The sequence below is a fragment of the Helobdella robusta genome (assembly GCF_000326865.2).
Source record: "Helobdella robusta unplaced genomic scaffold HELROscaffold_101, whole genome shotgun sequence".
NCBI classification, from domain to species: Eukaryota; Metazoa; Annelida; class Clitellata; order Rhynchobdellida; family Glossiphoniidae; genus Helobdella; species Helobdella robusta.
The window spans coordinates 100,636-120,780 of record NW_008703577.1 but is presented as its reverse complement, the minus strand read 5'-3'; the positions used below and the strand labels follow the sequence as shown (position 1 = coordinate 120,780).

Sequence of the window (20,145 nt, the reverse complement as noted above, 5' to 3'; positions counted from 1 at the left end):
TCCTCTTTCTTTCCTCTCTCTCTCTCTCTCTCTCTCTCTCTCTCTCTCTCTCTCTCTTACTCATTTTTCTCCTCTCTTTTTTCTCTCTTCCTTACATTATTTCCCTGCCCTATTGAGATCCAATGAAGAATGTTAAAAACTGAACTATAGTCATTTTTATGAATAAATTTAACAATATAATAAATAAAGTAGACGAAAAGTTCGAAGTTTTTAGAAATAATCATTTGTTTAAAGTAAAATCTTGAGAAAAAATTTTCAAATTTTCAGGTTAGTCGTCGTTATAGTTTTGCAAGCCTTCCTGGCTACAATATCAAAGTAGCCTTAGCTGACATCTACATAAGCACGGTGAGTAGGTTTTTGTTATTATTTTTCTTCTAAAAACCATCTTCATTATCGTTTTCATCATCATTTTCATCATCATCCTACTTACCATCATCTTCATTATCATCTTCATCGTCATTTTCATCACCATCCTACTCACCTTCATCATCGTATTCATCAGCATCTTCACCATCATCTTTATCACCATCCTACTCACCATCATCATCACCACCATCATGATGGTGGGAATCTTCAATAATAATAATAATAACAATTTATATAGCGCTGATAGCAAGCAACTGAAGCGTCCCTTGCCAGAAAATAGATGCAATATATTATAGATTTTTAAAAACTGTTCCTATGATAAGCGTAAAGAATAAAAACTACCATCAATAAAATATATTGATATCTTGACATGGTAAAAAAACTACTCACCTTTCATCAACACCAGCAGCTGTAGTAGCAACTTCAACAGCAGCATCTTCATCGTCGTCCTTATCATCATATTTCTCACATTACTCATCATCATCATCTCACTCGTCGTCATCATCCCAACAGGATCCAAATGACTTACCTTTTGTAGAACCACTGAAGCAAACGAAAGACGCTGATAAAGTAAATGGCGTTGACGTTTATGAGGCCTTCAAGAAATGGATTGTTGAAGATAAAAATAGAGAGAAATGGAAACTCCCGAGTTTCGATGTGGCTGGGGTTTTCACCAAGTAATGCCCACTCACTTTTTTCATCTCTCTCTCTCTCTCTCTCCCTCTCTCTCTCTCTCTCTCTCTCTCTCTCTCTTAAATTTTATCTCTCCCGACATAATTTTTGTTGATACCATCTAGTTTCTCAATACAAAACAACGCAATAGCGTATAGGCAAGTAACTATTAAGGTAAATTAAAATTTAAAACAAGTAGCATGAATTCTTAAAAATATACAGAAATACCGAAATTTAGCAATTGGATAGATGGTGTAATGGTTTAAGTGCCTGGTCGTGTAATGTGTGTATGTGTTGGTGTGTGTGCGTGTTGTTTGTGTGCGTGTGTTAAGGAATATATTTAATAATTTTAATCCTAACAAGAATTATAAAAAAATTCCAACCCAGTTACAATCTCCTATCGGTGAATGGCGTGGCAAATATCGCATCACTCTGCAGGAAAGATGCCGTCTTTGTAACCCGTGAAGAAGGTTTGTTCCACACAATTGACATAGCTACACACGAAATTGGACATACGTTGGTTTCTTTTTCATCTTTTGTTCGTTTTTTTCTTTAAATTTTTTTTGAATTTTTATTTTATTTGTTAAGCAATGATTTATACTACGGTCTGTAAGATTTGTGATGGGTGTTTCCTACTGAAAATTACAATAAGTTGGTAGATTTCTTTCAAAGTAACCACTACAAATCCAAAATCTTGAATTCCTCATCATCAAAAAATTCTGTCAAAACAAGGTTTCACGGTTAATTCGCCTAATCATACTGGGACTGAATAATTTCTGAGATATATGTGTGAATAACGAAAAATTTATAGAGAACTTAACAAATTATTTTTTAACTTTAGTAAAAATTTTTGCGATTTAATGCGGCAGACTTGGGGCCGTGAATGATGACAGGCAGGTCGGCTGTCTGGGGACTGATGACTTTGTGATGAGTTTTATGAGGATAGCTCCGGATGAAAAGACTGAACAAAATTTTTACAAATTTTCTCCGTGCTCTGTTAAGGACATTACAAGCTATCTTAGTAAGGTTAAAAGGTTAGTGCCCGCATAGAAAATCTTTTTTTTTCCTAAACTTTTAATTATTTTTTTATTTAACGAAAATATAGAGCAATTTTTAAAAAATAAAAAAGGTTATTTTAATGAAATAGATATCGTATTTTAGTTTAAAACATTAATTATAATATACATAGCAATTTTACGAAATATTTTTTCAAATGCCTCAGCGAGCCACAAAACTGTTTCGCAATATCATCCAGTTCCAGCAAACAGAGGGATATAGAGAAAGATTTGAACAGTCAACTCGGTATTTATAATCTTCAAAATTGAAATCTAAAATATAATATGGATGAAACATTTTGATTTTATTATCAATATTTACAAAAGTCTCATGAAGAAATCTTCAATTCTTCATGAAACTTCAAGCCGATGAATGGACATAAAAACTGCGAAAAAATTTAACTCCTCAAGTCAATAAATCAACTTTTGGTATTTATAAACATTAAACAGCTAACTTTTTTTTTAAGATTTCAAACTTAAATTACAATTTTTAAATTCAAAACCAGGAAAAACGTACACACCAGACGACCAGTGTCGGCTATTATTCGGCAAAGGCTCAGCCTTTTGTGGAGTAAGATGCAGAATTCAGGACAATTTTCCACAATTCTCTTTTCATTATCTCTATAATTTTCTCATCAGGGTGGCGGTGAAGAAAGAATGAGAAGCACCTGCAACAAAATGTCTTGTTGGGTGCCAAAATTGAATCGTTGCGAATCGCCGGGGCCTCTCCATAGGGCCTTCGATGGCACTCCATGCACTAGTGGCATGTGGTGCCAGGAGGGCAAGTGCGTCAAAAACTCACTGGCTCCAGTCTACGAGGGTTGAGTAGAATTGATTTTATTTTTTAAAATTCTATTTATTTAAAATCCAAAAACACAAAATGAAAAGAAAAACAGATTGTGCGGATTTACGGAGATCACCGAAGAATAACAAAACTTGTAAAGGCCACCGTGAATACAATAATCAATTTAAAAATAAAAATTTTAATTATAAATAAAAATTATAGTTAATCTTCATCTTGAAATTTCCCGATGAATTTAACTCTCCATTCATTTTTTCATTTTTTTCTCTTAAATATTACCTTTATTGTTAATATTATCTTAAATACTATCGTCATTGGGTCTTAAAATTAACAGCCAAAACACAAACTGCTCACGTGTTCATTGCATAATAATGAATCTGGTTAGCCAGCAGAACAACTATTCCCCATGCAATCAAACCCATTCACTGCAACATCAGTGCCAGGCGTCTTCGCCACTACACCATCACCACGCTCTGTCAATTCAAAAAGGTGCCTGCAGATATGGGGATAAAAAAGGTGGATGGGCTCTGAGGGGTGCAGACTACCCTAGTTCCTGTGAGGACGTTTTGAAGAAGTTTACATGGAACTGTTATGAGGAACCTTATAAAACCGACTGTTGCAAAGCGTGTGCCACTGTTAAAGCAAAATTTGGTCAAGAGAGTATGTAGTGATCGGGACGATGACGCTGATGATGATGACGACGACGATGATGATGACGATGACGACGATGATGCTGATGATGATGATGATGACGATGATGATGACGATGATGGTGAATGACTGTTACAAGAGTCTTGATCGTGAAATATTAATCCCGTATAATTTTAGAATGTGAATAATATGTGATTATGAAATACTAAATTTTACTGGCTATTTGAAAATTTGCTCACAACAATTATTAACCATAAAATAGTTATCAATATTTATTATTTATTACGAAATAATAATTCTGAATAATTGTAGAGTGTGAGTATGGAGACAGGTTTTCCAGCAGAGAATGCAGGCCGAGTGTATGCGGTGATCGTTCTTGGCGCACCTACTGCTGCACTACCTGTTCTGATGTCTCTAAGAAGAATTAAATTTCTGAAAATTTTCTGAATATTTAAAATATATATAATTATATTTATTATATATATATATATATATGTTTATCAATATTTATTCAAATACAATCCTATATGTTATTGAAACAATTGAGTGAATAAATTCTATTCGAAACGCATCTATCAGATCTGGTAAATGAGGTTAAGTGTGTGTGTTTGGCATGTTTGTGTGTGTGTGTGGTATGTGTGTGTGTGTGTGTGTGTGTGTGTGTGATTATGTTTGTTTGTGTGTGTGTGTGATTGTGGCATGTCGAGTGTCTTATTAATTCGTTGAACTCGCGTGAGATTAAGAGATTATTGAAAATTAGACATTTCCTCAGAAAATTTTATTAGTTTATCATCCTAAAGATTTTTATTTCACAAATTCAAAAATTATTATTATTATCAATTCTTTCTTGGAAAATATTTGTGTAAGTGTGTATGGTGTGATTTATAATCGTTTGGACCTTAACCTTTTACTTTCAAGTGGGATTTTCATGTTTTTTTTTTTTTTAGAAAAAATTTAAAATTTATGAAATTTTGATATTTTCGTTAAAATATACCACAAGCGTTGTTCATTTTTAACAGTGAATATGATGGTATGAAGCGAAACTTTGTTGGCGTATATAACAACATGGGATGTTTTAAGCAACCTTCGCTAGCCTACTTTGGCCTGAATGTTGCTGGTCAACAGCCCATTTAAAAATTGTTCAGTAAAGAGCTATCTATTATTTTTTTTCTAAATTCGGTCTAACAGAAAACGCATTCTGAAAAATTTTACTTTCACTGAACCAACAAATCAAAGAAAATATTTTACGTGGTGAATAAATTCTCCCAGAAAAACTCACCTTCACCATATAAAAAGGCGAGGACAAAACCTCAAGCCAAATTATTTACCAGTGGGATTAGAGGTCGACATGGAAAGTTTCTCGCAAATTTTCCCGCAAAAACCCGCGGAAAAAAGGCGGTTTGGAAACCAAAGTTAGAAAGAAACTTAAGCGGGGCGGGAATGAGAAGCGAGAAAAATCCGCGGGACGGGAAAAATTTCGGAGGGAAAACTGCGGTTACTGCTCGTAAATCTGACACACATCCAAAGATAGTACAACATACTTACGTTGGCTGTGAGCCTGAATGAACTTCATCTGATTTTGTATCCACAAATTACACACCACAAATGTACTGAATTTCTAACTTTGTAATTAACCAGTATTTTGTTTTCATAATAGAAAGTGCACATGGAATGAGTGTGGATGAGCGAAGACTTGAGAGGGAAAGAGTGTAGGTGAGTAAAAATTTAGACTTGAGAGAAAATAAGTGCGGGCGAGGTAACTATTTTTTCAGGATGGGAGGGTGAAGAAGCAAAAATGTGTCTCCGCCTAAACCTCTAAGTGGGTTACTGAGTCTGAATTTTCAGCAATCAAAAAGTTAAAAAAAGATATATAAATAATTTTTCAAACAACAAATCAAACAATGCATTTCTGATGAACGTTCAGTTCTTACTTTTCAGGCAATCCCACACACACAAGCCATCTAGAAATGAACTTACACCACGCAATTTTTGCCTAGGTAAAACAAACATTGAAATATACTTGTATATTTATTTTGTGTGTGTGTGTGTTTGTCTTTCTCTCTCTCTCTTTCTCTCTTTCTTTCTCTCTCTCTGTATGTCTGTGTGTGTGTGTTAATATTTACCTCAATGTATATATCACCACACCCACACAAACAAATGATTTATAATTATAAGATACTACCATACCACATCGAATGAGGTTGAAGGTTTGCCAGTCAGGCATGGAACATATGGTTAAATTTTCAATTTTGGTTTCTACCATTTTGGTTGGAAGCTTGGCAACCGGTATGTCTTTGTTTGTTAATTCTTTTTTGCAAAAGTATCTTAGAACAAAAATAAATTTTCAATCGGTTAACTATATTTTATTATTCAAATATTAAATTTTACTTGATTTTATACGTAAACCAAGATTTATGCGGTCCGTGGTGTCATATGTATGTCTTCAGAAAGCTTTTCTCTTTCAAATGTCTACTTAGTCAAATCTTTTCTAATTCAAATTAACAATTATAATAAATTTCAATATTATCTAAAAGTATTTAAATCATGAACTAGATTTCTTCGGAGCTCTATCTTCAAAAGAAGAAGTGGCAAAAAGATCAGGTGCTACAAAAGACATCATCATCGATGTGCTAGTCATAGCTGACTATTCCATTTTCTCAAAGTAAGTTTCACCACTTCGTGGTGAGATTCAGAAGCTATGAGGGGAGTACTTAAGGGATTGGGTACTTGAAAGGGGTATTTCACTTGCTCCGACATTGATTTTGAAGAAATCAAGAAAGACATCTTTTTTTCTAAATTTTATAAAATCTTACGAGTTTTATAACATTTTCAAATTGTCAGTTTAATCTATTCAGAATTAATTAACTCTGGATAAAATGCCAAAAATATCAGATGGATGAGTTTTCATAACAATGACGCTAGTAAGGCTAAGAAAAGCATCGAGCACTTCTACACTCATGTCTTTGAAGGGGTTGGTCATATTTTTTTTCTAACATTTATTTATTTTTCATTTTATAATTTTTCTAGTAACACCAACGACACATTATATTTTCAGTGCTAAAACGATTGAAATTCACTTCGAATCTATATAGCTCTTTATTATTTTAACTTGATTTCAATTTAAGTTAACAACATTTACTTAAATTTTTCAACTAAGCTATCTCAATGTTTACCAGTGTTTGAATTTTGTAGGAAGAAATAAGTTTAACTTTGAAAATCAATTAGGTGAACAAGCGCTATCGCAAAGCGAACATTCCTGGTTACAGCGTATCATTCGTTATGGCTGGCCTTTACGTATGTACGGTAAGGATTTGAAATTTTTGAAACGATAGTAACTTCAACGATGATATGACGATGACATCATTAACAATGATGACGATGGTGATAACAGATGATGATAACACAATTAAGGATGATAACAAAGACGGTAATGGGGTTTACAAAAGTGGCAGAACTAAACTAAACAACAGAATTAAACGACTAAACTAAACCTTTTTTTACACACACCATAAAACATTTCAAAATTTTAACTCTAAAATCCTCATCTTGTCTGCATTTTCTATCATTGATAGTATCATCATTTTCATCGCCATCAAGTCCCTCATTATCGCTCTCACCTCATTCATTTTCTATGCTATCATTATCTATGTTATTAAATTATATTATTATTAATTAATTAATTATTACTAATCTATATTATCTATTATCGACATTTTCTTCCCTGATGACATCATCTACGCTCACCATAGACAGAAAACGATTTGGATTTTATGACGTCGCAAGGGGTCAGGGTCGGCCCAAACACCATAGACATAAGAATAGCCTACGACAGATTTCAGTACTGGCTGAATAAAGAAGAAAATAGGAAGAAGAGAAACTTCCCTGCTAATTTCGACGTTGCTGGAATCTTCACAGTGTAGGGCAGTTTTTTGAGAGTCCTTATATCTGTTTGAAATCACTAAAAACATTTTTTTTGATAGCTTGTATATCTGCTTGAAATCACTTATGAAAACATCTTTTTATTAGTTTTTGATATGAAGACTGTTGATTTTATACAAAATTTTATGTTAATTTATCTGAAAATGTTTTATTGTAGCGAGCTATTATACAAAATGCTCACTGATTGCAAAGCTTCAGCATTTGGTAAACATCGCTAAACATCCATTAACTTTATATAATTTGTTTTAATTCTACTAAATTTTAGTTGAGCCGAAATGCAAGGAATGGTTTTAAATATTAAAAAAAAATTTTCGAATTTCAGCAATAACCTTGTTGGCCTCTATCAATTTTGAATTTTCATTCATCATCATTAATTATTTGATTTATAATTGATTTATAAATGTAGATTGTCTCTTTTCAAATGAGCAGTTGGTTTCGCCGGTCTGTCAGCACTCAGTAGATTAATTTTCACCCCTTAGCTACGACCTGATGGGCTATGGGGGCCTAGCCAAAATAGGTGGTGATTGTAGCCCAAACACAGTCTTCATAACGAAAGAATCCGGAGAGTTTAGCACCATAGATGTCGCGGCCCATGAGCTTGGACACGTGTAGGTTTTTTTTTCCAATTTAACCATGTCTTTTCCAATTTATCTTTCCTTTTTTTCCAGTTTCCTATTAGTATTTTTCAGAAGTATCCACAACAAGCTCGCAGTGCATGTAAATACGCGCGAATAAGTCGGGATCTCTTTACATTCGAATATAATCGCGGCAAGACTAGTGCCAGGAATCTTGACCGTTTATTACGCCAACGAGTCACCCATCATGGTTTAGGAGATGATTTATTTCTGCGGTCAAATTAACAGTACATTTGACAAAATAAAATTTATCTAGAACTAAATTCGAGGAATTTTTAAGTTGCGAATTTTCATTTCAGGTTAGGGGCATCCAACGACGGTGAAAACAACCCATGTGACGGCAGAGTGTACAACGTTATGGCCCCAATTAAAGGCATTCTGATGGAGCAGTATGCCCACAACCTCTACACATTCTCTCGGTGTTCTCTGGATGCTATCACCTACCATCTAGATAGAGTCACCCAGTGAGTAGCGGTTGTTGTTGTTGTTGTTGTTGTTGTTGTTGTTGTTGTTGTTGTTGTTGTTGTTGTTGTTGTTGTTGTTGTTGTTGTTGTTGTTGTTGTTGTTGAGTGGTTGTCGTATTTTTTGAGTGGTAGAAAAAAAAATGTAAACTATTTTTTTTAAACAAGTTTATTTCATGTAACGCATAAAAAAAGAAAAAAACATAAAATAAAAAAGGACCCTAAAAAAGATATAACCTTAAATAAATAAGAACCCTACAATTTGCATTGCTTGCACACACAATGAAAGTTTAAATTTATAAATGATATACAATTTTTAAACTTAAAAAAATATTTTTTAACATTCCAAACATCACAGAGATCCTAAGAGCTGCTTCTTGACAACAGCAGGTGACAGCTCGTGGCGAAACAAACTAAAAGAACACATGAGCCAGCTACTAGGTAGGCATTGGCTCTTTAAATCCAATCGAATTTTGTAAACCAACATAATAATGATAACAAACTACGAGTGTTAAAATCAAGGAGTGTGATAGGATGTTCTATCATGGCACTTGATACCATATCATGATATTTGATACCATTTTCATTTTACTCTTTTAAATATAGGAAAGAAGCATTCTGTTAACGAGCAGTGCTCGCTCTACTACGGGAGAGGCTCGGAGATATGTGGCGTAAGTTAAGTCCAGGAGAAAAAAAAAATTCATACCATTTTCAGTTTACTCTTTTAAATATAGGAAAGTTTTCATTTTTGAGGATAAATTTTTTCTAAAAACTAACATCATCATCGTCATCATTGTTAACGTTAGTTACCATCATCATCAATTTCAGCATCATTGTCACCATCATCAACATCATCATTATCATCATCGTCATCATCGTTATCATCGTCATCATTATCATCATCATCGTCATCATCATCGTCATCAAGAGTTTGGAGAACAGTAACGTGTGTAAGATGCTCTCGTGTCTCCTCCCAAGGTAATGATAATGATGATGACAATGAAGATGATGACGACGATGATGATGATGATGAAGATGACGACGACGATGATGATGAAATAGCACAGGCTCATGCTCACAGTCGCCATCAATGGCTTTCGATGGAACGTCATGCGCCAGTGGGATGATGTGCAGAGATGGGAGATGTGTGGCTGACAGCCAGGCTCCAAAAATGCCATGTAAAAATTAAATAGAAATTTCATTTTTTTTTTCTTAAAATTCTCTTCATAATAGCCGTAATTCCTCATCCTATATCGAATCTATTTTGAAATATTTTTTTTATGTTTTGAACATTCACACACACACACACACCATACACATACACACACACCATACACATACACACACGCCATATACACACACGCGCGCACACACATACATTCAATGAGAATTTTCATGAACCAGTTAAACAACAAACAGTATCGCATACAGCTTGAATAAACAATCAAGCGTATTATAAACTGAAATCTCGCTAGCATTACAGTTTTCTTCAGATAATAAAAATTATTCCCACTTTTTAAAATTGAATTTTTGCAAAATAATTCGCAAAATAACGCAACAACTAAACATTGCATTGAAACCAATTAACTGACAGCATCCTGTCCATACGGAGATTTCAGGGGCAAATATTACGAGAGAAAAGGTGACCCGAAAAACGCCGATCTGCCCCAAACTTGCCAAGACCTATTTGACAGGGTACCGTGGAGCTGCTACGATGACTTCTATAGTAAGAGATGCTGTGAAAGTTGCCCGAAGCTGAAGAAGAAGTTTGAAAGTAGCGATGAAAGTCCGTTGTGATGATGGGATGGTGGTTTCATTTTTTCATTCATTCATTCATTCGCACGTTCATTCATTCATTTATTTATTCGCACGTTCATTCATTCATTCATTCATTCATTCATTCATTCAAAATTTATTTTAGATTGTGCGTACGGTGACAAACTGCCTCCGAAAAATTGCGAACGCGCTGAATGCAAGGTAGGCTACTGGAAAGAGAACTGCTGTAAGACCTGCTCCGCTACTGGTACTAATACTAATACTAATACCAACACTCAACAAGAGACTCCGAAAGCAGGTATTCATGAACTACATATAATAATGGATTGGACATTTTTTAATATGATTTTTCATTTTAGCATATTTTTATTTGCCATGTTTGTATCCATCCAATACATCCATCCATTCTTCATCAATTCATTCTATAATCATTCAACTATCCATTCATTGATTCATTCACCCATTCATTAATTCATTTATCCGTTCATTCATCTAGCCATTTGTCCATCCATCCATCAAATTTAGTGCCAAGCTGCCCGAATGGTGAGCCAGACTGGTGCAAAGAATACAGCGAATCGAAAAAGCACAACTGCTACGTTAACGAACTTGCCTGCTGTATAACTTGCCCGAAACTCAAAAACCCATCCCAAGTCGGTTGGTACAGTTCTGATGGCTCACAAAGCATACCAAGAATTGTCAAATTTTTAACAAATTTTGAATATTTATCATCAAGAGTTTGTTATGGATTGAAGATTTATTGTTGTTTGTATTATAATGTATTTAATTTTTATTTGTTTCATTTGTTCGTTCATTCATTCATTCATTCATTCATCCATTCATTCATTCATTCATCCATCCATCCATTCATTCATTCATTTATTCATTCATTTATTCATTCATTCATTCATTCATTTATTCATTCATTCATTCATTCATTCATTCATTCATCCCAATCATTCATTCACTAAATTATTCTAATTCATAGTTCAACTTAATTCATAATAATTCACTTTCCGTAGGTTGTGAATACGGAGACAAAATGAGCTGGTGTGCCAAAACCTCCAAAACCAACCCTGACGTGTGTAAAACGCGCAAGAACGATTGCTGCTTCAGCTGCAAATCTTAAAAGAAATTTATCAACATCCTAGTTATAATAATTTCAATTATAATTATTAATTACCAGATGAACAATTCTGATTAATGATAATTAATTGGTTAACTGATTGATTGTCGAAGTGCAATTAAATTTCAATGCAAATTGAAGCGTCTGTCTTTAATTTAACTCTTAAAAATTGCAAAACTATTAAAATATAAAATATTTGGAAATTTTTTCTACAAATTCTATGCCTGTGACGCCAACAAAAATAATTTATTTAAACAATAAACAAATATTTTATGTAAATAAATAGATTTCAATTTTATAAATAAACAAATGAAAAAAATGTACAAATTTGTTAATAAATTTTTAAAATTCGAATCTATCAACTATTATTAATATTACATTAAAAATGACTTTAAATGAACGAGGCCAATAAATTTCGCTATTAATATAGTTAGTCCGCACATTTAAAAAAAATCTCTTCAGATTTGAAAGCATGCTAACTAGATTTCCAACTCGAAGCTGATTCAGACCTTGAAACATGTCCACTGAGCTTAATTTGAAACTTACTGTGCTACTGGTTCTATGCGCCCAGCGACTTTACTGCAGGTTAGAAATAACCTTAAAAGAGTCTGGAACATGGAGAGAGCATGGCCATTTCAAAAAAACCGCTGGGGGAACTATTGAGGTTGAAAGATCAGTTTCAATAACACACACACACACACACGCACAAACACACACACACAGATCACGTGTACAGACGGACCAGCCGTGCAGTTATTCACATCAGGAAATGGCACTGCTACACCAACAAACTACAACCAAACGAAAGTCTTCTATCGAGACAAAACCGACATTTTGTTCGTAAAGGGGCAAAAAAGGCCCACTCATCTAATGGTCCAAGGGCTGGAAGGGGCCGCAGTTACTTTTGAAATTAGCGGACGACATGGGTGTAAGTTTGTTTAAGCTTTTCTAATTTGTTTTCTTAGGAGGACTACTTTAAAATCTCATTTGAACGTACGTTTTTCGTCAGCATTATTTTTCAACGGAAAATAATTTTTAAAATGTGTGATTTCAATTTGGATTACGATTTGACAAATGCGATCTAATAACCATAGACACATTCACAATCAGGTTAATATAAAAGCCATAGAAGCATAATTTTCCACTCCAAAATTATAATTTTCATAAAAATAATATAATCATCGTAATAACAACGAGCCAGTGAAAGACCCATGTCAGCGAAGCCCGTGCAAGACAGCCAACAAAACTTGTCAACACTTGCCGGGATTCCGACACAAATGTGTAGAACCAAGTAAAGAGATATTGTCAACATCAACACCGAGCGTCATTTCAGATGAAGAAATACCAAATTTTGATGATACTTTTGCCAGTAGTTTTGGCGAAAATGGTTTGGGTAGCGATTTTGGCAATAGTGCAGGGGATTTGGGTGGTGGCATTTATACCGGATTTGGTGGTGGAATTAATACCGGATACAACAATTATGGTGGCGGATATAACAATTTTGGGGGTATGGGTGAAAATTTTGGTAACGATATGCCTGGTGGGATGCCGAGTTATAACGGTTTTAACGGTGGATTTGCTGGTGGAATGAGTAATGGTGTTAGTGGCAGTATGGGTGGGGGTATAGGCAGCGGTGTAGCTAGTGTTGATGGTGGTGGTATTGGTGGTGGTGGTATTGGCGGTGGTGGCATTGGTGGTGGTGGTATTGGTATGGGAGGTTTTGGTGGTGATATGGGAGGTTTTGGGGGTGGTATGTCCGGTATGGCTGGCCCTGTTAGAGGTATGGGCAATTATATTGGAGGTGATATAAGCAGAGGTTACGAAAATAATGGGGGAAATTTCGGAAATGTTATGAACGCGGGAATGGGAGGTAGTAGAGGTAGCGGCTTTGGCGGTATAGGTAGTAGTATGGGTAGTAATATGGGAGGTAATGTGGGTGGCCCTATGGGTGGCCCTATGCGTAATTCCATGGGTGATTATATGGGCAGTCCTTTGAGTGGAAATATGGGGAGTAATCTGGGTGGGCCTGTGAAAGGCGGTATGGGTGGCGTTATGAATAGTAATATCGGCAATAGTATGGGCGTTATTGGAAGCGGTATGCCTGGTGGTTTTGGTGGTGGTATGAATGATTATGTAGGAGGCAGTTTTAGCAATAACATGGGTAGAATTGGTGGCAATATGAACTGTGGTATTGGTGGAAACTTTGGAAGTGGTATAACCAGTAGTGCGGGAGGTATTGGTGGAAACATAGGTGGGGGTATTGGAGGTGGTATGGGGAGTGGTATGGGGAGTATTAATAGAAACATAGGTGGGGGTATTGGAGGTGGTATGGGGAGCATTGGTGGAAACATAGGTGGGGGTATTGGAGGTGGTATGGGGAGTGGTATGGGGAGTATTGGTGAAAATATAGGTGGTGGTATTAGAGGTCGTATGGGGAGTGATATAGGGAGTATTGGTGGAAACATAGGCGGGGGTATTGGAGGTGGTATTGGAGGTGAAATGGGTGGTGTCGGTAGTTTTGGTGGTGGTATGGGTGCTAATTTTGGTACAGGCACAGGCGGCAGTATAAGTAATGACATTGCCAAAAATGTGGATGGTGACTTAAGTAGCAAGATGGGTGGCGGTGTTATGAGGGGTGGAATGTCCAATGATACGGGCACCGTTGGACGGGGTAGTTCGGGTAGTTCCAACCAAGGAATTGCTGGCAGTAGCACTGAAGTTTTACTCGGTAACATGGCTGGAAGTGGAGCAAGTGGTGTTGGTGCGGTGATAAATAAAGGTATGGCCACCATCGATTCCGGTACAATTGATAGTGATATGCAAAGTGGTAAGGGTGTAGGCCCAACGAGCCTAATTGACAGTGGCATCACAGGTGATATTGAAAAAGATATTATCAGCGCAGGTGATATTGAAAAAGATATTATCAGCAGTAGCAGCAGCAGCGTTGATAGCGACACCATCAGCGGCAAAAACGCTGGAAAAATCAATACTTATCATGATACTAAATTTGGAATCGGTACCTCTGAAGATGCTATATCTGATGCTCATAAAAGTAAATTGAGTAGTAAAAATGCTAACGCTAAAATACCTGACGGTAAAAGTTGGAGTAATGTTTATAAAGAAAATGCTGATATCAAAGCTGGAAACAGTGAGATAGAACAATCAGAAGAAAAAGATAGTGAAGATGTTTTTGGCGGTAGTATCGATAAACATATCGGTTCCGGTATAAAAATACATCACGGTACCGGTATAAAAATACATCAAGGTACCGGTTCAAGAAAAACCGACACCGATGGCAAAAAACAAATCGGTATTAGTGACGGATCTCAACTGAGTTCTAGAGTGTCGACAGGCGGTATTCATCAAGGTATTGGAGTCGGTACTAAAGGTAATACAAGTGTCGGTTTCGGTCGAATCAGCAGCGGTATTGGAGGTAAGAAGAAAAATGCTTCTTACAGGCATCGAATTGAAAAAATTTATGGTTTGTGTGTTGAGTTTTTGTTGTGAAATAAAATATTTAAAACTATATGTAACAACTCTTTCTACAAGATAATTAAATTTTTTTTAATTTTTAATCTATAAACCAATGATTAACCACTAAATCATTCAACATAAAAACAACATAACGACATGAATAAAACACAGAAACAACAAATTAGACAGACAAAACAATTTTATTTCACCCGATAAAATTTTTTCTCCATAATAAATCCAATTTTTCAATCAATCAATTTTTTCTCATGTCAAATTACCCCCAAAAGTCTCGAGTTCCAAGCCAGAATTCGACTGCAAGACGAACAACCCGTGCACCCAAGCCAATATAAACAAAGGCCATCTGATATTTCCAGCCAGGAATCCCGGAAATTACGTCCGGTGCACGACTTGTGGCAAATGTTTTTTGGAGAGTTGTGGAAAGAATGGCGGTGAGTTTAACGCGCAGTTGAAAAAATGCACAAAGTTCAAGGTCAAATTATGGAGAAAGAAATTCCGGAAAAAAACGAACAGATTTGGATAGTTTCATTTCATCTTTTGTTCGGTCTTGTCTTTTTATATTTTTACAATTATTTAAAAATAAAATTTATGGCTTTAATATTTTTTTAGGAATTGAGTTAATGCGTTTGTAATGTTTATTTTCAAAAAAAAAATGAATTTTTCACGAAATCGTTCCGTGAATTTTTTATATATAAGTATACAAAACATTTAAACGCATTCTTGTTTATTAAACCACGTAAATACGTCTGAAGCAAAAGATACAACAGACAAACAGTCAGAGATTAAGACAGACTGACGGAGAAAGAAAGAAAGAGAGAGAGAGAGGGGGGGGGGATAAATGATGAAAGAAAGGCATCATTTATATGGCGCTTCTCAAATAAACTAGGCACAAGCGTCACAACTTAAAAAGAATTCCACTCCTTTATCATGGCAACCCTCATAAGAATGACATTCATTGAAAATCTAAAAGCAAAAATTTGTTTAAAATTAATAAGCCATAAATAACGAGTAAAATTCCTTTTGGCAGAAGATGTGAATAACTTAGCAAAAAATAAAATTCATTATTATAATATAAAATTATGATAAAAATAATTATCATTAATAACTCTCGGCTAATAGCTAAGTGCTCTGAAAATTTGTATTTCTCCTTTGTCTCAATCTCATTATGACAATTCTAATATAATCCTGATAAAGTTTAGTGTCTTTGGTCTGTTCGTCGATGACGTCATCAAGGTTTACTTCCTCTATGTCAAAATATTCGGACGCGATTTTGTGCCATTTTCCTAAAAAAAATTGAAAAAGACTTGATTAAATTTAAACGTATATTCAATTTCGAAATGTTTAATAACAATGTTAATGTTATAATATTGATGGGAATGGTGCTGATGATGACGATGATTAGTACTATTAATAATAATAGCAATAATAACAAAAATAATAACAACTGTAGTTTAACCAATTAATTTTTTGATTTCAAGTGTCCTTTCTTCATAGCATGCTAAAATTAGAGTCTCATTAGTTTTTTCATCTTGTTGATGTTGTTGTTGATGTTGTTGTTGATGTTGTTGTTGATTTTGTTGTTGTTGTTGTTGTTGTGGATGTTTTTTTTGATGTTGTTGATGTTGTTGATGTTGATGTTGTTGATGTTGTTGATGTTGATGTTGTTGATGTTGTTGTTGTTGACAATTATTTTGGTACATCAAAGCAATAACTGTCTCCAAGAGACAAGGTAGAGACGATTCATAATAGACGCAATTGGCCAGAACTATGATGTCAAATTTTAATGGCGAGTAATTTTGTTGTTGTTGATGTTGTTGTTGATGTTGTTGATGATGTTGTCGTTGATGATGATGTTGTTGTTGTTGATGTTGTTGTTGTTGTTGATGTTGTTGTTGCTGTTGATGTTGTTGTTGTTGTTCGCATCTAACAGTCAGTCTTCTAAGTCGATCCAGTACCACAGCAATCATCTCTAGATTAAGTTATATTAATATCATCAATAGTAGTAGTAGTAGTAGTAGTAATAGTAGTAGTAGTAGTAGAAGTAGTAGTAGCAGCAGTAGTAGTAATAGTAGGAGGAGCAGTAGTAGAAGTAATCGTAGTAGTAGTAGTAGCAGTAGTAACATCAGCAATTTACATCTCCAAATTCATCATCAGTCACCGTCAGAGCCCCAGACAAGAGGCAAGCACTCTACCGGACCAGCCAAAACTCGTCCGTTCGTGTCCGCGTTCAACTGCAGAAGAGGAACCAAGGATTCTAACTCGGTCAGGATAACATTGGCTCCGTAATAACTTCCGGTTAATCCCACTATTCCGGTTCCAGCACCTAGTTCAATCATTGATTTTCCTCTTAGCGAAGAGCTGTTTATTGACATCATTGTCATTATCCTTATTATTATTATTTATAATAATTGTTAATATTATTTATTATAATAATCATAATTATTATCTATAATTATTATTATGAACTACTAACCCTAGTGTATTAATAAAATGTTCAGTTTCGAGGTATCTTGATAGATAATAGGCTGAATCGTAGATCTTTCATTAGAGAAAGTTAAATGTTGTTGTTTTTGTCATTTTTGTTGAGGATATAGTTGTTGTTGTTATTACTATTATTAGTCTTATTATTATTATTAATATTATTGATTTTATTATTATTATTATTATTATTGAAAAAAAATTCTCACCCACGATCCTAGAGACGGAATACATCTTGTTTGATAAATTTTCAAAATGGTATTGTTGTTATTATTATTATTGTTGTTATGGTTGTTATTATTATTATTATTATTTATCTCGTAATAGAATTCGCACATGTGTGCCAGTGGAACCTTTCCGAAACATTGAAAATCCACATATGTGGATGATGACGATGTCGCTGATGACGATGATGAAGACGATGACGATGATGACGCTGAAGGTGATGAAGAAGATGATGACGCTGAAAGAGCCTCTGATGATGATGGTGATGATGGTGATGATGATGGTGATGATGGTGATGATGATGGTGATGATGGTGATGATGATGATATAATTACTGTTGCGGACATTATGAAATTTTCCTAAATCAGCCCAAACGCTATTTGTTTATTATTATTGTTATTATTATTATTATTTTAGATTAAATAGGATTTTATAATTATTTCATTATCAATATTTGGTATTTGGAGTTAGAAATTAAAAGGATTATTATTATTATAATTTCCCTCTAAGGATTATTTTCATTGATTGAAAACTTCATTTGAAAATTAATTTCAAAATTTATTCTGAAAAATTATTCAGATTATCCAATAAGAATTCCTAATGAAGAATCAAAACTCCTTCAAACGTAAAACAAGAAACAAAGAAATAAAACAACAAGAAAGAGAAAGAAAAAGAGAGAGAGGGAGAGAGACGGAGAGAGAAAAAGATAGTAACTTTCCGTGAGCTTGTTGTTAGCATCAACTTTGCAGAATCCTTGGATAAACATAGAAAAGTTTTTTAGCAGCATAGAGCAGTGAAATAAAATAATGGTGCTTCACAGTTTTTCTATATCTTTTCGTAGTATTTTTCAAGTAGCTGCAGTAGTAGCAGTTGTTGTGGTAGTAGTAGTAGTAGTAGTAGCAGTAGTAGTAGTAGTAGTAGTAGTAGTAGTAGTAGTAGTAGTAGTAGTAGTAGTAGTAATAGTAGTAGTAGTAGTAGTAGTAGTAGTAGTAGTAGTAGTAGTAGTAGTAGTAGTAGTAGTAGTAGTAGTAGTAGTAGTAGTAGTAGTAGTAGTAGTAGTAGTAGTAGTAGTAGTAGTAATATTTTATCATTAATCAAAAATCATTCATTCATTCATTCGTTCGTTCGCTCATTCATCCGTTCATTCATTCATTCATTCGTTCGTTCGTTCGTTTATTCATTCATTCATCTATTCATTCATTCGTTCATTCATTCTTTCTTTCTTTATTTCCCATATTGAATTCACTGGTTTGTATGAATTTCAATTTTTAAGAAACATTCAAACCAGCAACAATAATCAAAATTATGACGACGACGACGATGACGATGATGACGTAGCTCTTCTATAATTAGACGAATAAATGACCCAGTAAATGATGTTGAAGATCAAAAACGAAACCGGAAACACTTGTCTGGAAAATTTGTCGATGTTAACAGCCTGGGTTTTCCCATCCGGGGCTTTCTCATACAGGCATTTGAAAATTCTGCCAAATAGGACCTGTAGTTAATGACGTCATTGCTTTCGTAATTTTAAAAATACGCTCAATAGAGCTAAAAATAAAATCAATGTTATATTATTATCGTGATGAAACAGTGAAGTTTACGTAGGAATTGAACTATACTACTTGAATTGAATGCTGATATATAAGCATATGGGTATATATTTCGAGTTGGGATAGTATAATGGTTAAGAATTTTAACCCTTATGCTGCGGTCACTGGGTTCAAATGCGAACTTAATCTCACTTGTCGTAAGCAGTGTGCAGATTTAGGCAAATTTACATTGAAATAATTTTTTCTCATTAATTATCATAATTTATGTTAATTTATTATGATTATTTGATAATAGAGTGTTTGCAATAGTGCTGCTTAAAAATAAATAAACATTTGCGATTGGCGATCGTTTATGAATCGTTATTCTTGACGGTGTCTCGTTACGACTCGTTTCATTCGAGGCAAATCTACAAAACCGTACCGTACCGTTTCGTTTCGAGAAAATAGCGAAATCAAACGTGATGAACTTATTATGAATTGTGGCAAATATTTACTTGGCATGTGTTGGGTTCGTCGCCTGATTGTTGCGTTATAAGGCATTCTTTAAGGGAGGCTTCTATAGAAACAAAAAAATTTTGAAATTTTCAATTTCGAATAAAAATATTTGTTATTATATCTAATTTTATAATTTTTATTCACTAAAATAAAATTAAAATAATGAAAATATTGTAAAATATAAAAGTAACTTTTTCGTTTCTGCTTCCAAGGCTTAACGGATGAGATATTTCTCGAATGTCCAGGGCAGACATCCTCAACACAGCGGCCACTCTCAATATCAATTCTCGTCTCCACATCACCACCATCATCTCTTGGAATACCACTTCTACTTCTACTACTACCGCTGTACCTCCTACAATTCCTACTACCACAACCATGCCTTCCTTTGCAGTCGAAAACGCCGCTGCTCCCGCTACTGA

At 34.6% G+C, this 20,145-nt stretch overlaps 4 protein-coding genes across 4 annotated transcripts in view; 3 read left to right on the top strand and 1 right to left on the bottom strand.

The window, feature by feature from the left end:
* The first annotated feature begins 2,731 nt into the window (after window positions 1–2,731).
* Window positions 2,732–4,119, top strand: HELRODRAFT_194808 (hypothetical protein). Its single transcript, XM_009012225.1, has 3 exons — window positions 2,732–2,913; window positions 3,385–3,555; window positions 3,859–4,119. Exons 1-3 carry the CDS (start codon window positions 2,751–2,753, stop codon window positions 3,972–3,974), a joined length of 450 nt encoding a protein of 149 aa, XP_009010473.1. The 5' UTR covers window positions 2,732–2,750; the 3' UTR covers window positions 3,975–4,119.
* A 2,659-nt stretch (window positions 4,120–6,778) lies between these two features.
* On the top strand, window positions 6,779–11,620 carry HELRODRAFT_194806 (hypothetical protein). The gene is made up of 12 exons (XM_009012224.1): window positions 6,779–6,849; window positions 7,296–7,462; window positions 7,965–8,093; window positions 8,420–8,584; window positions 8,940–9,022; window positions 9,188–9,252; window positions 9,510–9,559; window positions 9,644–9,759; window positions 10,176–10,367; window positions 10,503–10,655; window positions 10,883–11,011; window positions 11,377–11,620. The coding sequence occupies exons 1-12, from the start codon at window positions 6,826–6,828 to the stop codon at window positions 11,481–11,483; spliced, it is 1,380 nt and encodes a 459-aa protein (XP_009010472.1). The 5' UTR covers window positions 6,779–6,825; the 3' UTR covers window positions 11,484–11,620.
* A 377-nt stretch (window positions 11,621–11,997) lies between these two features.
* HELRODRAFT_183188 (hypothetical protein) lies at window positions 11,998–15,495 on the top strand (the record flags this gene model as incomplete). Its single annotated transcript, XM_009012223.1, has 4 exons — window positions 11,998–12,144; window positions 12,204–12,408; window positions 12,682–14,961; window positions 15,242–15,495. The coding sequence occupies 4 exons, from the start codon at window positions 11,998–12,000 to the stop codon at window positions 15,493–15,495; spliced, it is 2,886 nt and encodes a 961-aa protein (XP_009010471.1).
* Window positions 15,496–18,220: 2,725 nt separating this feature from the next.
* The window catches only part of HELRODRAFT_116784 (hypothetical protein), a 3,601-nt gene continuing 1,676 nt past the window's right edge, over window positions 18,221–20,145 (bottom strand). Inside the window, exons 3-6 of the mRNA XM_009012222.1 lie at window positions 20,065–20,145; window positions 18,721–19,133; window positions 18,285–18,634; window positions 18,221–18,260 (exon numbers count right to left, since the gene is read on the bottom strand). The exon at window positions 20,065–20,145 is cut by the window's right edge and continues 189 nt beyond it. Coding sequence (XP_009010470.1) covers window positions 18,979–19,133; window positions 20,065–20,145 — 236 coding nt within the window. The 3' untranslated portion in view covers window positions 18,221–18,260; window positions 18,285–18,634; window positions 18,721–18,978. The remainder of the gene's footprint in view (window positions 18,261–18,284; window positions 18,635–18,720; window positions 19,134–20,064) is intronic.